The sequence below is a fragment of the Choristoneura fumiferana genome, chromosome 4 (genome assembly GCF_025370935.1).
Source record: "Choristoneura fumiferana chromosome 4, NRCan_CFum_1, whole genome shotgun sequence".
NCBI classification, from domain to species: domain Eukaryota; kingdom Metazoa; phylum Arthropoda; class Insecta; order Lepidoptera; family Tortricidae; genus Choristoneura; species Choristoneura fumiferana.
The window spans coordinates 18,493,618-18,508,917 of NC_133475.1; the positions used below are offsets into that span (position 1 = coordinate 18,493,618).

Sequence of the window (15,300 nt, forward strand, 5' to 3'; positions counted from 1 at the left end):
ATAAAATATTTATATATTGAAAGCATCATCAATCATCGATACAGTGAAATTAAAAATAAACAACCTGCATACTAATAATACAACACACATTACTTTACGGTATTGTATTGCTACATTTCTTACAACCAAAAATAAATTTACAAAAATTATGTGCAAATATTTTTAATAGGAACTTTTGTTCTCTAGTGAAAACATTTTAACAAGTAATGAATCTTGAGAACATTGAATCCATCAATAGGTTTAACAAAAGCGGTTTTTTTTTGTTAAAAAAAATCGATTAAAACAGAAAAACTGCTTAAGGGCGCGCAGAATTCGAACCTCACACGACTTTAATTTTCCTAGCAGTTTCTTGGCCGTAAAAACCAAAGCCTAAAAGCAAGCATTGATAACAGCTGATTTGTTTTTGTTATTATTGTTATCTGTGAACGAGGTATAAAAGCCGAAGGCGATCGGCTCCAGTAGTCACTTCACGATTCACGTTTAGGTTGACGGAAGTTATTTGGATAGTTAGAAACATTAGTTCTCTGAACTATACAGTGTGCAGAATGATCGAGAAAATTGCGCCTGCGTTCACGGAGCTTGGGGAGTTTGCGAGCGTCAGTGTAAGTACCTAGTTAATTTATTTTAATAAAAAGTGCTCTTTAAAAAAAAGTGTAAAGTTTGAGGCTCGACTCTATAAATATAAGTTCAATCATTTACTGTTTTTTTTTAATACAAGCTTTTGTTTCGTTTCACCTGTCCCGATGTTCGTCATCAAATCTTGCAAATTAAATTTGATCCACTTCACGGTTTCTGATTGAGCTGAAATTTTGCATACATGTGTAAATCTCGTGACAATACAATAATCTGGTAGTGACATCCTGGTAGTCCAGCCAGGATCGTCTCCAAAGGACGGAACTCTTCAACGGTTAATGGCATCGACTTGAAATTTGATATGCAAATGTAGTTTGGGTGACTTTTCAAGTACAGTCACCAAAAAGAACAGTCAGAAAAAAAAGCTTGTATCAAAAATTTAAATTTGACCAAAAACTTACTTATTCTTTAGTTTTTTTTATTTGGGATTATTTTTAAATAAAATGTGACGTGTTAAAAAATAAAACCTTAGCAAATGTCTTTAAAAGGATGAAGTTAAAAAAGTTAGACGTTTCACGATGTCACTTTTATCTAGTCAATCAGTCGTTTTGTCTAATTAGATACTCATGCCTAAACATGGTCTTAATTTTGAATTTCATTTCATTCTGTCATAGATATTGAAAGCTCAAATCTAGAACCTGTTAAAGGCTTCACCTCGTCCATTGACAATTCCAATGTTATTTTAAAATGAGTCAGAAAAAAATACTGCCAGAGAAAAAAAAACAATTGCCCAAAAAAAATCAACAAAAGCTACAGGCAACAAGAACTTGCAGCGCTGATTTACAGCCAGCGCCCTCCTATAGAGTGAAAACTATTTCTAGAGTCTACTGTATTGTTGATAGTATATGTATTATATGTACGATATAATTATGTATGTATGTATTCGTAGATGTATTTCTGTTACGTTTTAATTTTCTGATCTACTCTTGATGCACCACCTGTTGTAAACTAGTCCTTCCTTCTTTCTGTAAAACGGTCGCCTGGAAGAGATCGCTCTTAAGGGATAAGGTCGCCTATTGCTTACCTTGTAATTTTTCTCTGTGTTTCTGTTTTCTGTATCGCTTACTATTTCTGGTGTACAATAAAGAGTCTTTGTATTGTATTGTATTGTATTGTATTTTTAACAGTAATAATGACTGTCCTTACTTGTCTCAGTAGAGCTCAATGTCATTTTTGAAGTTAGTTAACTCACCCTAACTTCTAAACCTCCAGAGTTCAAATGTAACGATATTACATTAACCCATTAATGGATGAAACAAGCTATCCCTTAAAGATAATTAGAGCAGTCTTAGATTCCCCTGAACTTTTAAAGCAGTTAAAGTAATGTAAACTGTCCACTGCGGCGGCGAACTTCGCCCCTAATGTCCGGGACGGTAACTTCACCTTTACGGCTTACGCCTTAAGTACCCTAATGGCGTACCCCTTAATTAGATGACTTGATACGATCTAATTTAGTCGTTAAAAAAGTTTATTTTTAATTTGCTTTCGGAAAATACGGACCTTTTTGTACATCTCCCGAAATAAGCTACGTAAATTGAAAAAAAAAGCTATTTATAGACGTTTTTTCCGTTGTTTGAAATTAAAAAAATTTAAACGTTCGTGAGACATAAGTAAATATCCGACGCAATAGTAAATTGAAACGTTAAATTTTTACCTGTAAAATAAAATTACAATTTAATCAATCTCTCCAAAGTGTATATAAATGTTTTAGGCATTTTCTGTACCATAAGAATTTGTAGAGAGAATGCAAACGACATTTTTCTTTAACATGCTCCAAGAAACCTTTTCAAACTAGATAAAACTTCTATCTAGCTCATCGACGTATCAAAAGTAAAAAAAGTCTCGTCCAATTTAAATCAAGATTTGTATTTTGTTGCTCAGGCTATCGGAGCTACAATCAGACTTTTGAAACGACGCTTGTTTCTATATCTGTCTGAACTCGGGATAGTGTAAAAGGCCAGATAGAAAGATTACGTCAATCATTCCACTGAAATGGCTGGAAATGCCTGAAAATGGCTCAGCCCAGCCTTCGGGGAATAAAAATGGGAGACGTTAAGCCCGGTAGCGATTAATAACTTCGCTATTTCTCTTTATGTCTAGTTATTTGGTATTATTGTGTTCAAGGTATTTTGGAAACATTTTTCGATTAATAAAGTTAAAATGCGTTAGGTATATATCAGATTGTAATCAAGTTTTAGATAAGTATATGGTACAAAAGCCGTCGACCATTTCAATTAATAAAATTGACATTAAACTCTAATAAAACTTATTTGAAACTGTTTTTTCATAACCATTACTCATTATTGTTTTCATAACATTTAACAGTGGTATGTAGTCCATTTTTATTTTTTATACAAAAAAATGTCCTATGTCCTTTCCAGGTTCACACTATCTCCATACCGAATTTCATCTAAATTGGGTTAGTAATTCGAGCATGAGCATGAAGAGGGAACTGCCAGAGTTTCTTTCACATTTTAAATACTAGCTTTAACTGATGACTTCGTCTGCAAAGAATTCGTTTATGGCAACTCGGGGAAACTATTCATTTTTAACCCCCGACTCAAAAAGGGGCCCCACCCCACCCCACTTTTTGCGTCGGGGGTGTCAATGTCTATCTGACTGTGGCATCGTAGCTCTCAAACTGATGAATCGACTTCGACGCGATTTTTTTACTTCAAAGCGAGTTTTACTGCCGTGCTTCTTGGCTATGTTTGATAAATCAATCCAACCGTTTTATAACACTCTCAAATGACAATGCCGAGGACGTTTTAACTTTTCTAAGTAGGTCAGGTTAATTGGGGTTTAAACTACATAGAGCAAGCAAATAGACAAATCCAGAGTTGCTTTTGCATTTATAATATTAAGTAAGGATATCGATGTAAGGAAGTAAGGATTGTGTTGCACTGGCAAGCCAAGCTTATAACGTCCACATCTTCCAGGCTGGCGGCTCAGTATGCTTCGCAACCGACGACTTCTTCGCGACCTGCGAGAACATGATAGCCGACAGCGAGCCGGTGTTCCTCGCCGACAAGTACACAGAGCTTGGCAAATGGATGGACGGCTGGGAGACGCGTCGCAAGCGCGTCGCTGGGCACGACTGGTGTGTGCTCAAGCTGGCTACCAAGTGTGTTATACGAGGTAAGTCTTGTACCAGTTAGATATGTTGGCTAATCATCATCGTTATCTTTAGCTTCTACTTGTCCTTCTGGTAGATACATTCTTCTAAGATAGAGACAGCTTAGGATACAGCTCCTACTCGGGCCCAGTCTAAATCAAATTCTTTCAAAGTTTTCCTTCATTGTATAGATCATTAAATTCCAAATTAGTACCTACATGGATTCTGAAAAACTTAAAGTGCGAGCAGAGATTGAAAGAAAAGAAAGAAAATACATTTATTCACAGCACAATACAATATTATTAGGTAAAAATAAACCACCAACCACCAACCACGATCCTCTGCTAGAGGTCATTAGGTCAAACCAGTAGGCTACGGTGCTTAAGGTTATCGCTCATACCTAAGAAGGCGCTACCTGTTCGGCGTTGAAACGATTTATAAAATCGCTGTCAACCAAGAGTCAATCATAAACAAGCACGTAACTGAAGCTCAGCTGTGCAGAACATCTTTTGATCATGATTTTTGTTTATATATGACACTCGTGACTTGACATTAAAACTACAAAAGACTATCGGAGGATTTTGCTGTATTGGATTGATTTAAAGGCATCAGCACTTTAGGGCTATGGAGTGGCAAGATGTATATTAGCAGTCAGTCGACAATTCTGAGCTGTCGTTAGTCCGTAGGCCATCCCCGCCAAGAAAGACGTCAAACTGACGTAAGTGTGATGACCACATGTCCTTGCACTTGGGGTTCACTGCCCATATCAAGGCGAGGCGGTGCCGTTACGTTGCTATGAGTATGCGTAACCGTTTGGAGTTTCATATTATACAAGGTGTTGATTAAATAACTATAAACCTCAGACACCCCAAAAATATTTTTTTAATTTTAAGTTAGTTGATTGCATTTATTTTTGAATACTTTCATTATTTTAAAAGATAATCGTATGTTTTGCTAAGTCAGTAATTCTGCTTAATTTCTAGCTCTACACTCACAATTTGTATTTGTCGCTTTGACGGTTTCAGAAGAAAATCACACGTTGACAGCAAAACGGCCAGTATTAAATTACACAAAAATATGCTACCTCGCTAAAATATTAAACATAGTAAAAAAAGGATTTAAGACCACAAACAGAACTTAATTTAAAACACAGTGTAATCGATTCTACAAATTACTTTCCGGTTTTCAGTTAAATAAATAAATAAATAAAATAAATAAATATCACGGGACAATTCACACCAATTAACCTAGTCCCAAATTAAGCTTAGCAAAGCTTGTGTTATGGGTACTAAGCAACGGATAAATATAATTATATAGATAGATACATACTTAAATACATTATTTAATTAACACCTTTTATATAGGCCGGCTCAAATTGAGGCGGATTGAGGATTGATGACATGCATACAATACTTAGCTTAGCTGTGATCTTCAATCTGATGCTAATAGTAGCTCGGTGTTTTTTATTTGAACTAAATTATATACCCCAATATCTCGCTTCCTAATTGATTTTAGAGTAGGATACTTTCTGTTTTCGTGGGTATCGTAAAAGATGATTGAAAACTTCAGACTCCAGTACTGCGGTACGGAAGGGGAAAAAACTACTCGCTATTTTTCAAAGAAATTGATAGTTCGGTTATCGTCGGAATATACTATACTGTACTGATGTTTAGACAAATAGATCAGCTACTATAATAAGTAGCCACTTTTGCCGCTGAGATAAGTTGACAAGATTGCAATTTTTTCCTTTTCTACAGGTTTCCTGATTGATACCGCGTTCTTCACTGGAAATTACGCGCCCAAATATTCTATCCAAGCGGCTTGTTTAACACCAACAGGTAAGAAACCATTTGGTTTAATGAAATACATAATAACTTATTACCAAAACCATTATTATTAATATCAGCCGGCATACACTGCTGGACAATGATCTTCCACAAGGATCTCTATGAAGCTTATGTTGAAACTTATTTTTCATCACACTTGCTCGTAAACAGTGTCGTAACATGCAGTCTACCTTGGTTGCAACCCCCCAAATAAAACCCTCGACCTTAATGTGCTTGTCATAAAACCCGTGGTCGGTAAATGAGTCATTGCCCGTACTAATTTTCATGTCATGAAGCCCAAGGTCGGTAAATGAGTTTGATACTGCATGGCGTGCTGCAGCGCGGCGCGCGTAGGTCGGGCACATGCTACGTGGGGTGGGGTGGCGCGGAGGCTGGCGCTGCCAAGAGCATAGTCAGCGGTATCGGCAATTTTTGAAAAAGTATTAGTTTTTCTTTTACAAATATACAATTTAACTCGCAAATGTGATGAAAAACATTGTATGTCGCACGGGCGGTACTAGAATTACGAACATCGAATCCTTTTCTAATAGACTCTCGTTCGTAATTACTTATTTACCGCCCTTAAGACACAATGTACTATTATAATTCTTTTTCTGCAGAAGAATCCCTGATCCCAGAAAGAGACACGTGTATGGGGTCGGCGTGCAGTGTGAACGAGATGGAAGCGATGAACCAACTGAACTCACACAAGTGGGACGAGATTGTCCCCGTGACTGCTCTCCGACCGGGCTACGAGGACACGAGGCTTAATTATCAAAAGGTAAAAAAGTTACGAAAAGGCCTTTTACCACAACATGATGGTGTACTCTCTAAGTTCCAAATGATAATATCATTTTAAAATCTATTCAGTGTACTCGTATTTTGTTTCCGTAGAGTTGGTCTGATTTAATAAAATAAAATCCTAGTATTCGACTGGATAGCAACTGATGGTAAGAGATTAGACAGCTGCAACACCAGGGGGATTGCAGATGCGTTGCCAACCTAGAGGCCTAAGATGGGATACCTCAAGTGCCAGTAATTTCACCGGCTGTCTTACTCTCCACGCCGAAACACAACAGTGCAAGCACTGCTGCTTCACGGCAGGATTAGCAAACAAGATGGTGGTAGCAATCCGGGCGGACCTTGCACAAGGTCGACGATTCGGGACTACTCCTTTTTTAGTGGTTTCTAGTGGACAAAATAGTCAAAAAAAGTTGGCAACAGAGATTTCTTTAATTGCCACCCGATTTCTCGACGCATCTAACTAGCTTTATGATTACAACCAGACTAATGAGCAATGACTCACTCTGAATTATTTCAACTTAGAATTAAAACTGTCGCCAGTCCCTCGGTTTGGCCGAAGTTGACCCAACATTTTAGTGGGCATCAGCCCACTCTAACACGTTGGGTAAACTTCCAATCGCTCTTTTTGTAGGTCCTAAGCGATGAAGCGTATACTCATATACGCGTCAACATCTACCCTGACGGAGGTATAGCGCGGCTGAGAGTCTATGGCGAAGCCAAGCCAGAGCCGCCACTGCCACATCACATGGTTGACTTGCTGTCTCTGCTAAGCGGTGCAACCTGCCAAGGTAAATAAATCTCTGATGATAATAATAAAAGCACGGAGGACAGGATGACCGTTGAGGCCGAAAAGTTATTGAATGGAGACCGTGAATGGGGAGCGAGGTAGACGGATGAACTGGTTACAGCGCCGGGTTCACGGTGGATGCAGGCCGCTTCTAGCAGCAACTGGAGGTCTATGAGAGAGGCCTATGCACAACAGTGGACGTCGTATGGCTGATATGTCGATGATCTTTATTACAGTATTCACGTGATGGACAGAAGGTTGAAAGGTCGGTTTTAAGTGTATACTGTCTCGGATCTGGTGGTGTCTTTGAGCTGGATAAGCTTGCTTAATGCACGCTGTTTGTCAGAAGTTTTACAACAGCCGTTATTGCAGGCTACTCGGATGCACACTACGGGCATCCTCGCAACATCATCAAGCCGTGCCGTAGCCAGTGCATGGCGGATGGTTGGGAGACGGCGCGCAAGCTTGACCGGCCACAAGTTATAGAGGCAAATGAGGACGGCACCTGCAAGCTACCAGGTATATCAAAAGTTATTTATTCTTCTAACGGCGCCACCAAAATTTGGTCAATGTCAAAATATTTTACACGTATTTTTTCTTTTGTCAATTATACAAAAAATGAAGTGCGTCAAAGCTCGGGAGTGGGGCCCGTAACGTCATACATACTAAGGGCTGTTTCACAACCCATTGATTTATTTTATTTGACGGATAAATGTGATGCCGTCCCCATTCGAACAAAACAAACAGAGACGGCATCACATTTATCCGTCAGATAATTTTAATCAATTGATGGTGAAACAGGGCGTAACTTTAACTTGCAATTTATTTCTATTTTTTTGTTTAAACGCGTGTAAAATAAAATGCGTCCATTGTTTTTTAATAATGTAACAGATGGACCAACTAAATCTTTTAGGCCACTGGCCCATTATAATCAGACTAGCTTCATATAGTGACTTTAATCTCAAGGAAGAAGAAAAAAGGTTTAACTTTTACTTACTTTTTGTTTTAAAATTGTCGTGCTGAAATAAAGTTAAACACACGACGATACAAAATCGATGATTCATCAACTTTATTTGCTAAAATTATTAATAGAAGCACCTCTCCAAATTTGTAAACAATAACTCGGTTGGCACGTTTTTAATTGGCTACTTAATTACAGGCGAAGAATGGGCCATCTTCAAATTGGGGTTCCCGGGCCGGATCAAAGAGCTCTGTGTGGACACTGCGCACTTCAAAGGGAACTTCCCCGATTCAGTGAAGATTGAAGGCGCTCGGCTGAGCCACGATTGGACGACGGAGTCCGCGGTTCGGTGGACGACAATCCTAAGGCCGAGCAAGGTGAGAAACATATTCGGAAAAATAAAAATATGGATTTTTTTCGAACGAAAAAGTTGCCCGCATTTTGTTATACATATCAAAACGTGCTACCAAATGCACGAAGGGGTTCGCGATCGTGACCATCTTAACCGTAACTTTTTAATCTCTTGCACTCTTTCCTATCTGGCTAAGTTCTCAAACTTACCTAACTTTTTACTTCTAGTTGTCAGCGCATGCCGAACACTGGTACACGTGTGAGTCCGAGCCCGCGACTCACATCAAAGTTACCATGGCACCAGACGGCGGCATCAGCAGAATACGGGCCTTCGGATTAGTGGACTTCTAAATATATAAATGCTTAGTTAAATAAGATCTGGATACGAGTATACCATGACTTCTTCGCTTTTGTAACCAGTAAGGCTTTTAAACTACCTCTATGTTATTTGTATGTCAGGAAACTAATCCAGCACAAGCACTATTAGATTGCGTAAAAGGCGTTATATAAATCAGATTTGGGCTTGTCAGCAAGCACGAGCGACTCGATACTACCTTGGGGTAGGTCATCAAATTCTCGTGCCTCTTCTTGTCAGGGATCAGCTTATGGTTATTAAATTTAATGTTTTAAAGATTTGTTTTTAATAAATATAGCTTGTATAAATATGAATATATGCTTTTGGCTGTTGTTGTTGCAACGATGCTGGGTTATAGAAGCATTAAAGAATTGCTACGCTACTAAATTTCTCTTTGCGATTTGTATTGTTTGAATAATAGTCCTTCGTATACGATTTGTCCTGTTAGTTAAATGTTAAAATATGTTGTGTCTTATTGTCTATTTGTTGTGTGTTATTGTCTATTTGTTGTGTGTTATTGTCGGAAAAATGTGTTATGTCTTGTGGAACTATAAATCTGACATAGTGATTATTATTGACGTTAAGTATAGGTTGATTTGTTAATTAAATGTTTGTAAGAGTGATGGAATAAGCGTGATTTAAGTAACAGTAATAAGAGGTTAAATTACGAGCTGTTTCAATTATGTTACTTAACTTAATGTTTGTTGTAAATATTGTTATGAAGTGGTAAGATGTTCCTTCTAATGTATGCACCGTGTTCCTTTAAAACATTCTTGTTGATATTGAAAAGTATTATTAATATTAAATGATTAAAGAATAGATGAAACATACGTTTTTTTTTGTTTGCGATCCACAAATTTATGTTTTGTCCATGTGCTATAAAAAGTATGTAAGTAAGTTTTAAACAAAAAACATTTTCTAAACAATCATATTCACAAAATTAAACATGTTTTTTTCTAAAATGAATGTTGCCACTTTTTCGCCACCAATTAAATCTAGCACCTTTTTCGCTAAATCGTTTTTTGGAGAAGATTCGTATTTAAAATATGCTTTAAAATTAAATCGTTAAATGAATAAACAGAAAACCTAAAAAAACTGAGCCATATCCGACCTAGATTCGAACCCTAGACCTCAAATGGCAAATCCAACATTATACCACTGAACCCCTACACTACTTCAAAGCTATTGAAATTACTGATTTATAACGCGTGTAATGTATACTAAAAAATAATTTAAAATTGAATACACGCGTTTTCACAGAGAAAAGACCAAGCAGATCGAATGTTCGCCGAAAGCAAATAGCAAACGACGTCAAAATTGTTAGAGCCGTTGCCGAAATCCTCAAAAAAAAATCCAATTATGGCTCTTGCCCACAGAATTAAAAAGTGCCTCGAAGTTTTAGCTCACGTAATAAACCTTGCTCAATCAATATAAGGTCAGAACCTACCTATTATGATGATTCTGTACTACAATAACTTTTTTGTTACAAACAAATTAAGCCCGAGGGATCATAATATTCTCGATATGCAATGTTTTTTTTTTATTTGTGGTAATAAAGGCTCGGTTTGAGACGAATGCGAGGGCGTAATTTCCAGTCGCGAGTGGCGCTCATAGCTTGTGCTGGTAAACAAAAACAACTGGTAAACAATTTTACTTATCGAGAGCATTGAACTTTTCGACTCTATTTGGTTAATTTGGTAACAGGTACGCATTTGTTTACTCATTTTAACTCGCGAGGAGATAATTCAAACATACTTGATATACAATTTTATGTCAGTATAAACCCGAAATTTCAATTCGACTACCTAGAATTGTTTATGCGAGTGACGCCACGGGTAAAGGCTAGTTAACTAATAAATGAACAGCCCTAATGGATAATTCAAATACTCGCCGTACCGCTGTTCGCTAGTAGGTAGTAGAGGCCGGGCCGAAGCGAATGAGCGGATAGCGTGACGGCAGCCGGCCGGCAACTGACGCGGCCGTGCTGCCAATCAAGCAGCTTAAAGACAGTACCTTTAAACTAGAGTTGCCTTAACTTTACATTTACACTACACGTTTTCTGCTATTTCCCAAGAGGCGTATACGTAAAAGCTGGTGGCGAAGTTTGACCTATTGCCTCGCAAGCAGAGGGTTGTGGGTTTGAGACAGGCTCACACTGAGTTTTTCGGAATTTAAGTGCGAAATAACGTTCAGAATTTTGTGATTTTAGAAATAGAAACGTTTATTCGCTAATTCGAAAATACATATTATAAGTGAGTACACAAATAAACAACTATAAAATAAATATTAACGACAGTATTTGCGAAATCGCGAAACGGTCTCAGCTCAGCATAGTGTTGGCCGTAGAGGCCAACGCTGGTCTTCCGCTGAGACCGCTTGGCGACTTCACGGAAAGCGACATAAATTCAAAAGTAAATCTAAAGTAATCTATTTTCGATTTTCTACAGAACCGAACCAGTAGTAACTGGTTCGTGAAGTTTTTGATTTCCTGAGAAAATAGTAAGGCGAATTCCCCTTAGCTTTCGCAATGCATCGTTAAAGTTCGAACTGCATAATATAATCTTACACTAAATAAAAAGTCCTGCGGTCTTGCGGTGCTTGGTACTGCGGTCCACTAAGACCGTTACCTTCTTTTCCACTCATTGCCTTTTTAGGGTTCCGGAGCCAAAATGTAAGCACTAGGTGCAAGTATTTTGAATAAAGAACAATTTTAAATTCTCATCCTTAGTCTTAATGATGCACAAAAAAATAAAATAAACCACTGTCTTAGAGACAATTATTAATTATTATATTATCGAAGGTTTTATAAAATCGCAGATTAATAAGTAGTTAAACATTAAAATCAACATAGGGTCATCATCTTGGCAGCCTAGCAACCAAAAACTGCTGAATGAAACACGTTTCTTGTATGACGACCCCCTTTAATTTTTAACTTTATTGTTCAATAAATCTTTATTTTTAGTATTTGTTGTTGTAGCGGCCACTGTAATACATAATCTGTGAAAATTTCAAGTGCCTAGCTATTACGGCTCAAGAGATAGAGCCCTGTGACAGACGGACAGACAGACCGACAGACAGACAGCGGAGTCTCAGTAATAGGGCTCCGTTGGCACCCTTTGGGTACGAAACCCTAAAAACACCCCTACTTTACGTCTATGGAGGTACCATAAAAACATTTTATTTTTATTTTTTTATTGTACCATTTTGTCGGCGTAGTTTACATAATATATCCGTGCAAAATTACAGCTTTCTAGCATTGATAGTAATTGAGCCAATCCGCGGACGGACAGACAGACAGACATGGCGAAACTATAAGGGTTCCGTTTTTGCCATTTTGGCTCCGGAACCCTAAAAATGGGAGATCACTTTTGGGGCTTTTTGCGCTGGAAACAGATCGGTGTTTCGATATCACGCATTTCAAGAAACATCGAGACGAAGTTCTTAATATAGTCTTAAACTGTTATGCAACAAACTCAATGTGTCGGATTCGATAAGCCATTATACTTTAGTTATCGCCCCGGCTGGCATCCAAACCAAACTAGTTTGGAGCAACTCAAAGTTCAGATTTCGCTTTACCAATATTAAAATCGTTCTAATTGCTGTTTGTTTAGTACCTAATACACATTGATGAATGTTTGCTAAGAGCAAGCACACTACTATTCTAGTCTTGCAGTGGAGATATTATCACAAAGGACGTTGGGATATTGGCGGACCATTATTACTGAGATCTTCATGTCCACTTTGACTAATTAAACACTAAGGTTTGAAGTAGGTATCTGATAAGGGAGCCTCGTCAAACTATGAGCTATCGAGATGTCACCTAAGTAAAAAGTTATTCTATATGATAAGCGTTTTCTACCGATCTAAAATTTTAAATAAAAATGGACCTGACAGAGACTAAATTGTGCCAAATCTCGATTGATATGATTTTTCCATAAAAAGAAAAAGATTACAAGTCATTTAAACCAAGGTGGGCATAAAAAAGCGAGTAATTATGACTAGACCTGCGCTACAGAAATCCAGAGTATTTGAAGTTATTTAGTCTTTAAGGAAACAATGTACCTACCTAATTAAGCATGAATAGTAACGGCACAAGTCATATAGAATCCCATAACAGGCCAGATTTTAGTCAAAATTGCTGATAGTCTCATATTCACCTCACATCCTACTAAATGCAAACATACTTTAAAAATCTTAAGATTTCTCCGTGTTATTGAGAATGTTCTGGAATTTGTTCGTAGGTATGAACTAAGAAATAAGAAAGAAGATCCCTGAAGACTTATTTTGACAACGTCTAGAACAAATAGAGTTAAGAGTGGAGCTATTAAATCCAACAACTTACGTTTCCCAGCCAGATTTCAGTTAAACAGTGCAAAAACTGAGGGTAAAATCCTAGTCTCTCAAATATGCTGTGTAGTGTATATTTATCTGTCTAGTTACTTTCATATTGCCAAGCGCAGTGGCCGTCAATGTCACCCCTTTGCAGGGTCAGGTCAGGGGTCAACTTGTCCATGCTTAGTACCACTTGAATCATCATTCATCAGCCCAGTAATCCGTTAAAATAACGTGCTTTCTCTCATGTCGCGAGTTCAAGGTGTCAATTACTCAATGCGTATGATCAGATGCCAGTAGCGTGTAATGCATTGTATAAAAGTACCTGGGCGACCGAGCTTTGCTTGAGCTAAAACTCATTACTGAGCGTTTTCTCACAGATAAGACTAAGCTAGATCTGGTGGCACGATGGTGGCCCCGCCAAGTGGAACAAAAAAATACAAAGGCACGGCCGTACCGTACTTTTTGATTGTCATCCTCGAAAACCCCTACATACCAAATTTCAGCGAAATCATTGGAGCCGTTTCCCAGATCCCCGAAACAAATATATATGTACAAGTATATACAAGGATTGCTCGTTTAAAGGTATTAGATTAGATAGATAGATAGATAAGATCTGTCTAAGATTTTGTTTGACGAGTTGCGCCGCGACGCTTCAAAATGGTATATAGGTATGTTATAATTTACCATCTCAGCTTAGCCTATGTGTACTATTGTACATATACTACCCACTGCTTAGTACAGACTTCTCGGAATAAGAACAGCTGGGCTGTAGCTTCTAGCATAGACTTAAAGACAGGCAAGGACTTTGCAAGGACTATCAAGTCTATTGGTAGGGAGTTCCACAACCGAGTGGCCAGTACCACTACCATGAGTTTACAGTGACCGTACTCGATAGCGTAAATTATTTGTATAGAGAATTGTACAGTGCCTCTACAAATAATTTAAGCCGTCGCTATCGAGTACACGGTCACTGTAAACTCATGGTAGTGGTACTGGACAGTGTAAGAATAAACATAGAATTTAGAGTTTGAAAGAGGGACAGTAAGGAGAAAGTTCTGAGAGCAACGAACAGAAGTAACATAGCTATATCGCTCCTTGAGGTAGCAAAAACTTGCAGGGTTAAAGAGATACATAACTTTTATTATAAGAATTAGATTTTAGAAAAACCAATAAATATAGCAACCTTTTTATTCCAATATTTCAACACGATCAGGATATTCTACGTACGTCTCGCAGTCCCTTAGCTCGCTATCTTTCCTCAATTGTATTAAGACGAGGTATTCTATGTTTAACCAATTTTCCTTTCAATATTGTAAAGACGACCGGATGGCCAAGTGGTTAGAGAACCTGACTACGAAGCTTGAGGTCCCGGGTTCGATTCCCGGCCGAGGTAGATATTTGTATGAATAATACGAATGTTTGTTTGGTGTTGGATGTATTATGTATTTAAGTATGTATTTATCTATAAAATATAAGTATGTTTATCCGTTGCCTAGTATCCATAGTACAAGCGTTGCTTAGTTTGTTGTATGGTGTTTAGTGTCCCATGCATTAAAAAAAAATGTGAATGAAATTGTAACATTTTTTCCATAATACGGTTCATTACCACTTGCTGTAAACTAGTCCCTTCTTTCAAAAAAGGTAGCCTGGAAGAGATCGCTCTTAAGCGATAAGGCCGCCTATTGCTTAACTTGTAATTTTCTCTCTGGGTACCTTACTATTTATGGTGTACAATAAAGAGTCATTGTATTGTATTGTATTACAATTTAGTACAGGCTCATTTAGGTTGGTCAGTTTGGGCCAGTCTAAAACTATAAAACAAAGAAATCTGTTCTAAGGAACAAAATAATAAATATGTATTGTACCAACTAACGAATATTAATAGCGCACTAAATATAGATATCGATACTGACGATTAAGACACGCTTTTGCGCCTTAATTATGATATTGGACTTTAGGTGTCTGCGAGTATTCAATATAACTCTTCTTTCCATGTTTGTATGTGTATATGTATATAGAATTGACATAATCCTTTGATAACATGAATCGCGTTCGGGAAGCTTCGCAGTGTCTTTTCGTCCAAATTACCGCAGTGTTTGAAGTCAAAAGTCTTTGACCAGGTGTGTTGCCAGT

General features: G+C 37.7%; 1 protein-coding gene across 1 annotated transcript; it reads left to right on the forward strand.

The window, feature by feature from the left end:
* Positions 1-443: 443 nt before the first annotated feature.
* On the forward strand, positions 444-9,658 carry LOC141427579 (allantoicase-like). The gene is made up of 8 exons (XM_074087160.1): positions 444-602; positions 3,573-3,771; positions 5,506-5,586; positions 6,195-6,355; positions 7,010-7,166; positions 7,538-7,684; positions 8,325-8,503; positions 8,706-9,658. Exons 1-8 carry the CDS (start codon positions 546-548, stop codon positions 8,826-8,828), a joined length of 1,104 nt encoding a protein of 367 aa, XP_073943261.1. The 5' UTR covers positions 444-545; the 3' UTR covers positions 8,829-9,658.
* Positions 9,659-15,300: the final 5,642 nt, after the last annotated feature.

What these genes read in the sequence shown, in the direction of transcription:
- LOC141427579 (XM_074087160.1), top strand. Translation starts at nt 546, where the DNA reads ATGATCGAGAAAATTGCGCCTGCGTTCACGGAGCTTGGGGAGTTTGCG. An exon ending in GGCTTGTTTAACACCAACAG is followed by an intron (nt 5,587 to 6,194) that starts GTAAGAAACCAT and finishes CTTTTTCTGCAG; the next exon opens with AAGAATCCCTGATCCCAGAA. An exon ending in AAGCGGTGCAACCTGCCAAG is followed by an intron (nt 7,167 to 7,537) that starts GTAAATAAATCT and finishes CCGTTATTGCAG; the next exon opens with GCTACTCGGATGCACACTAC.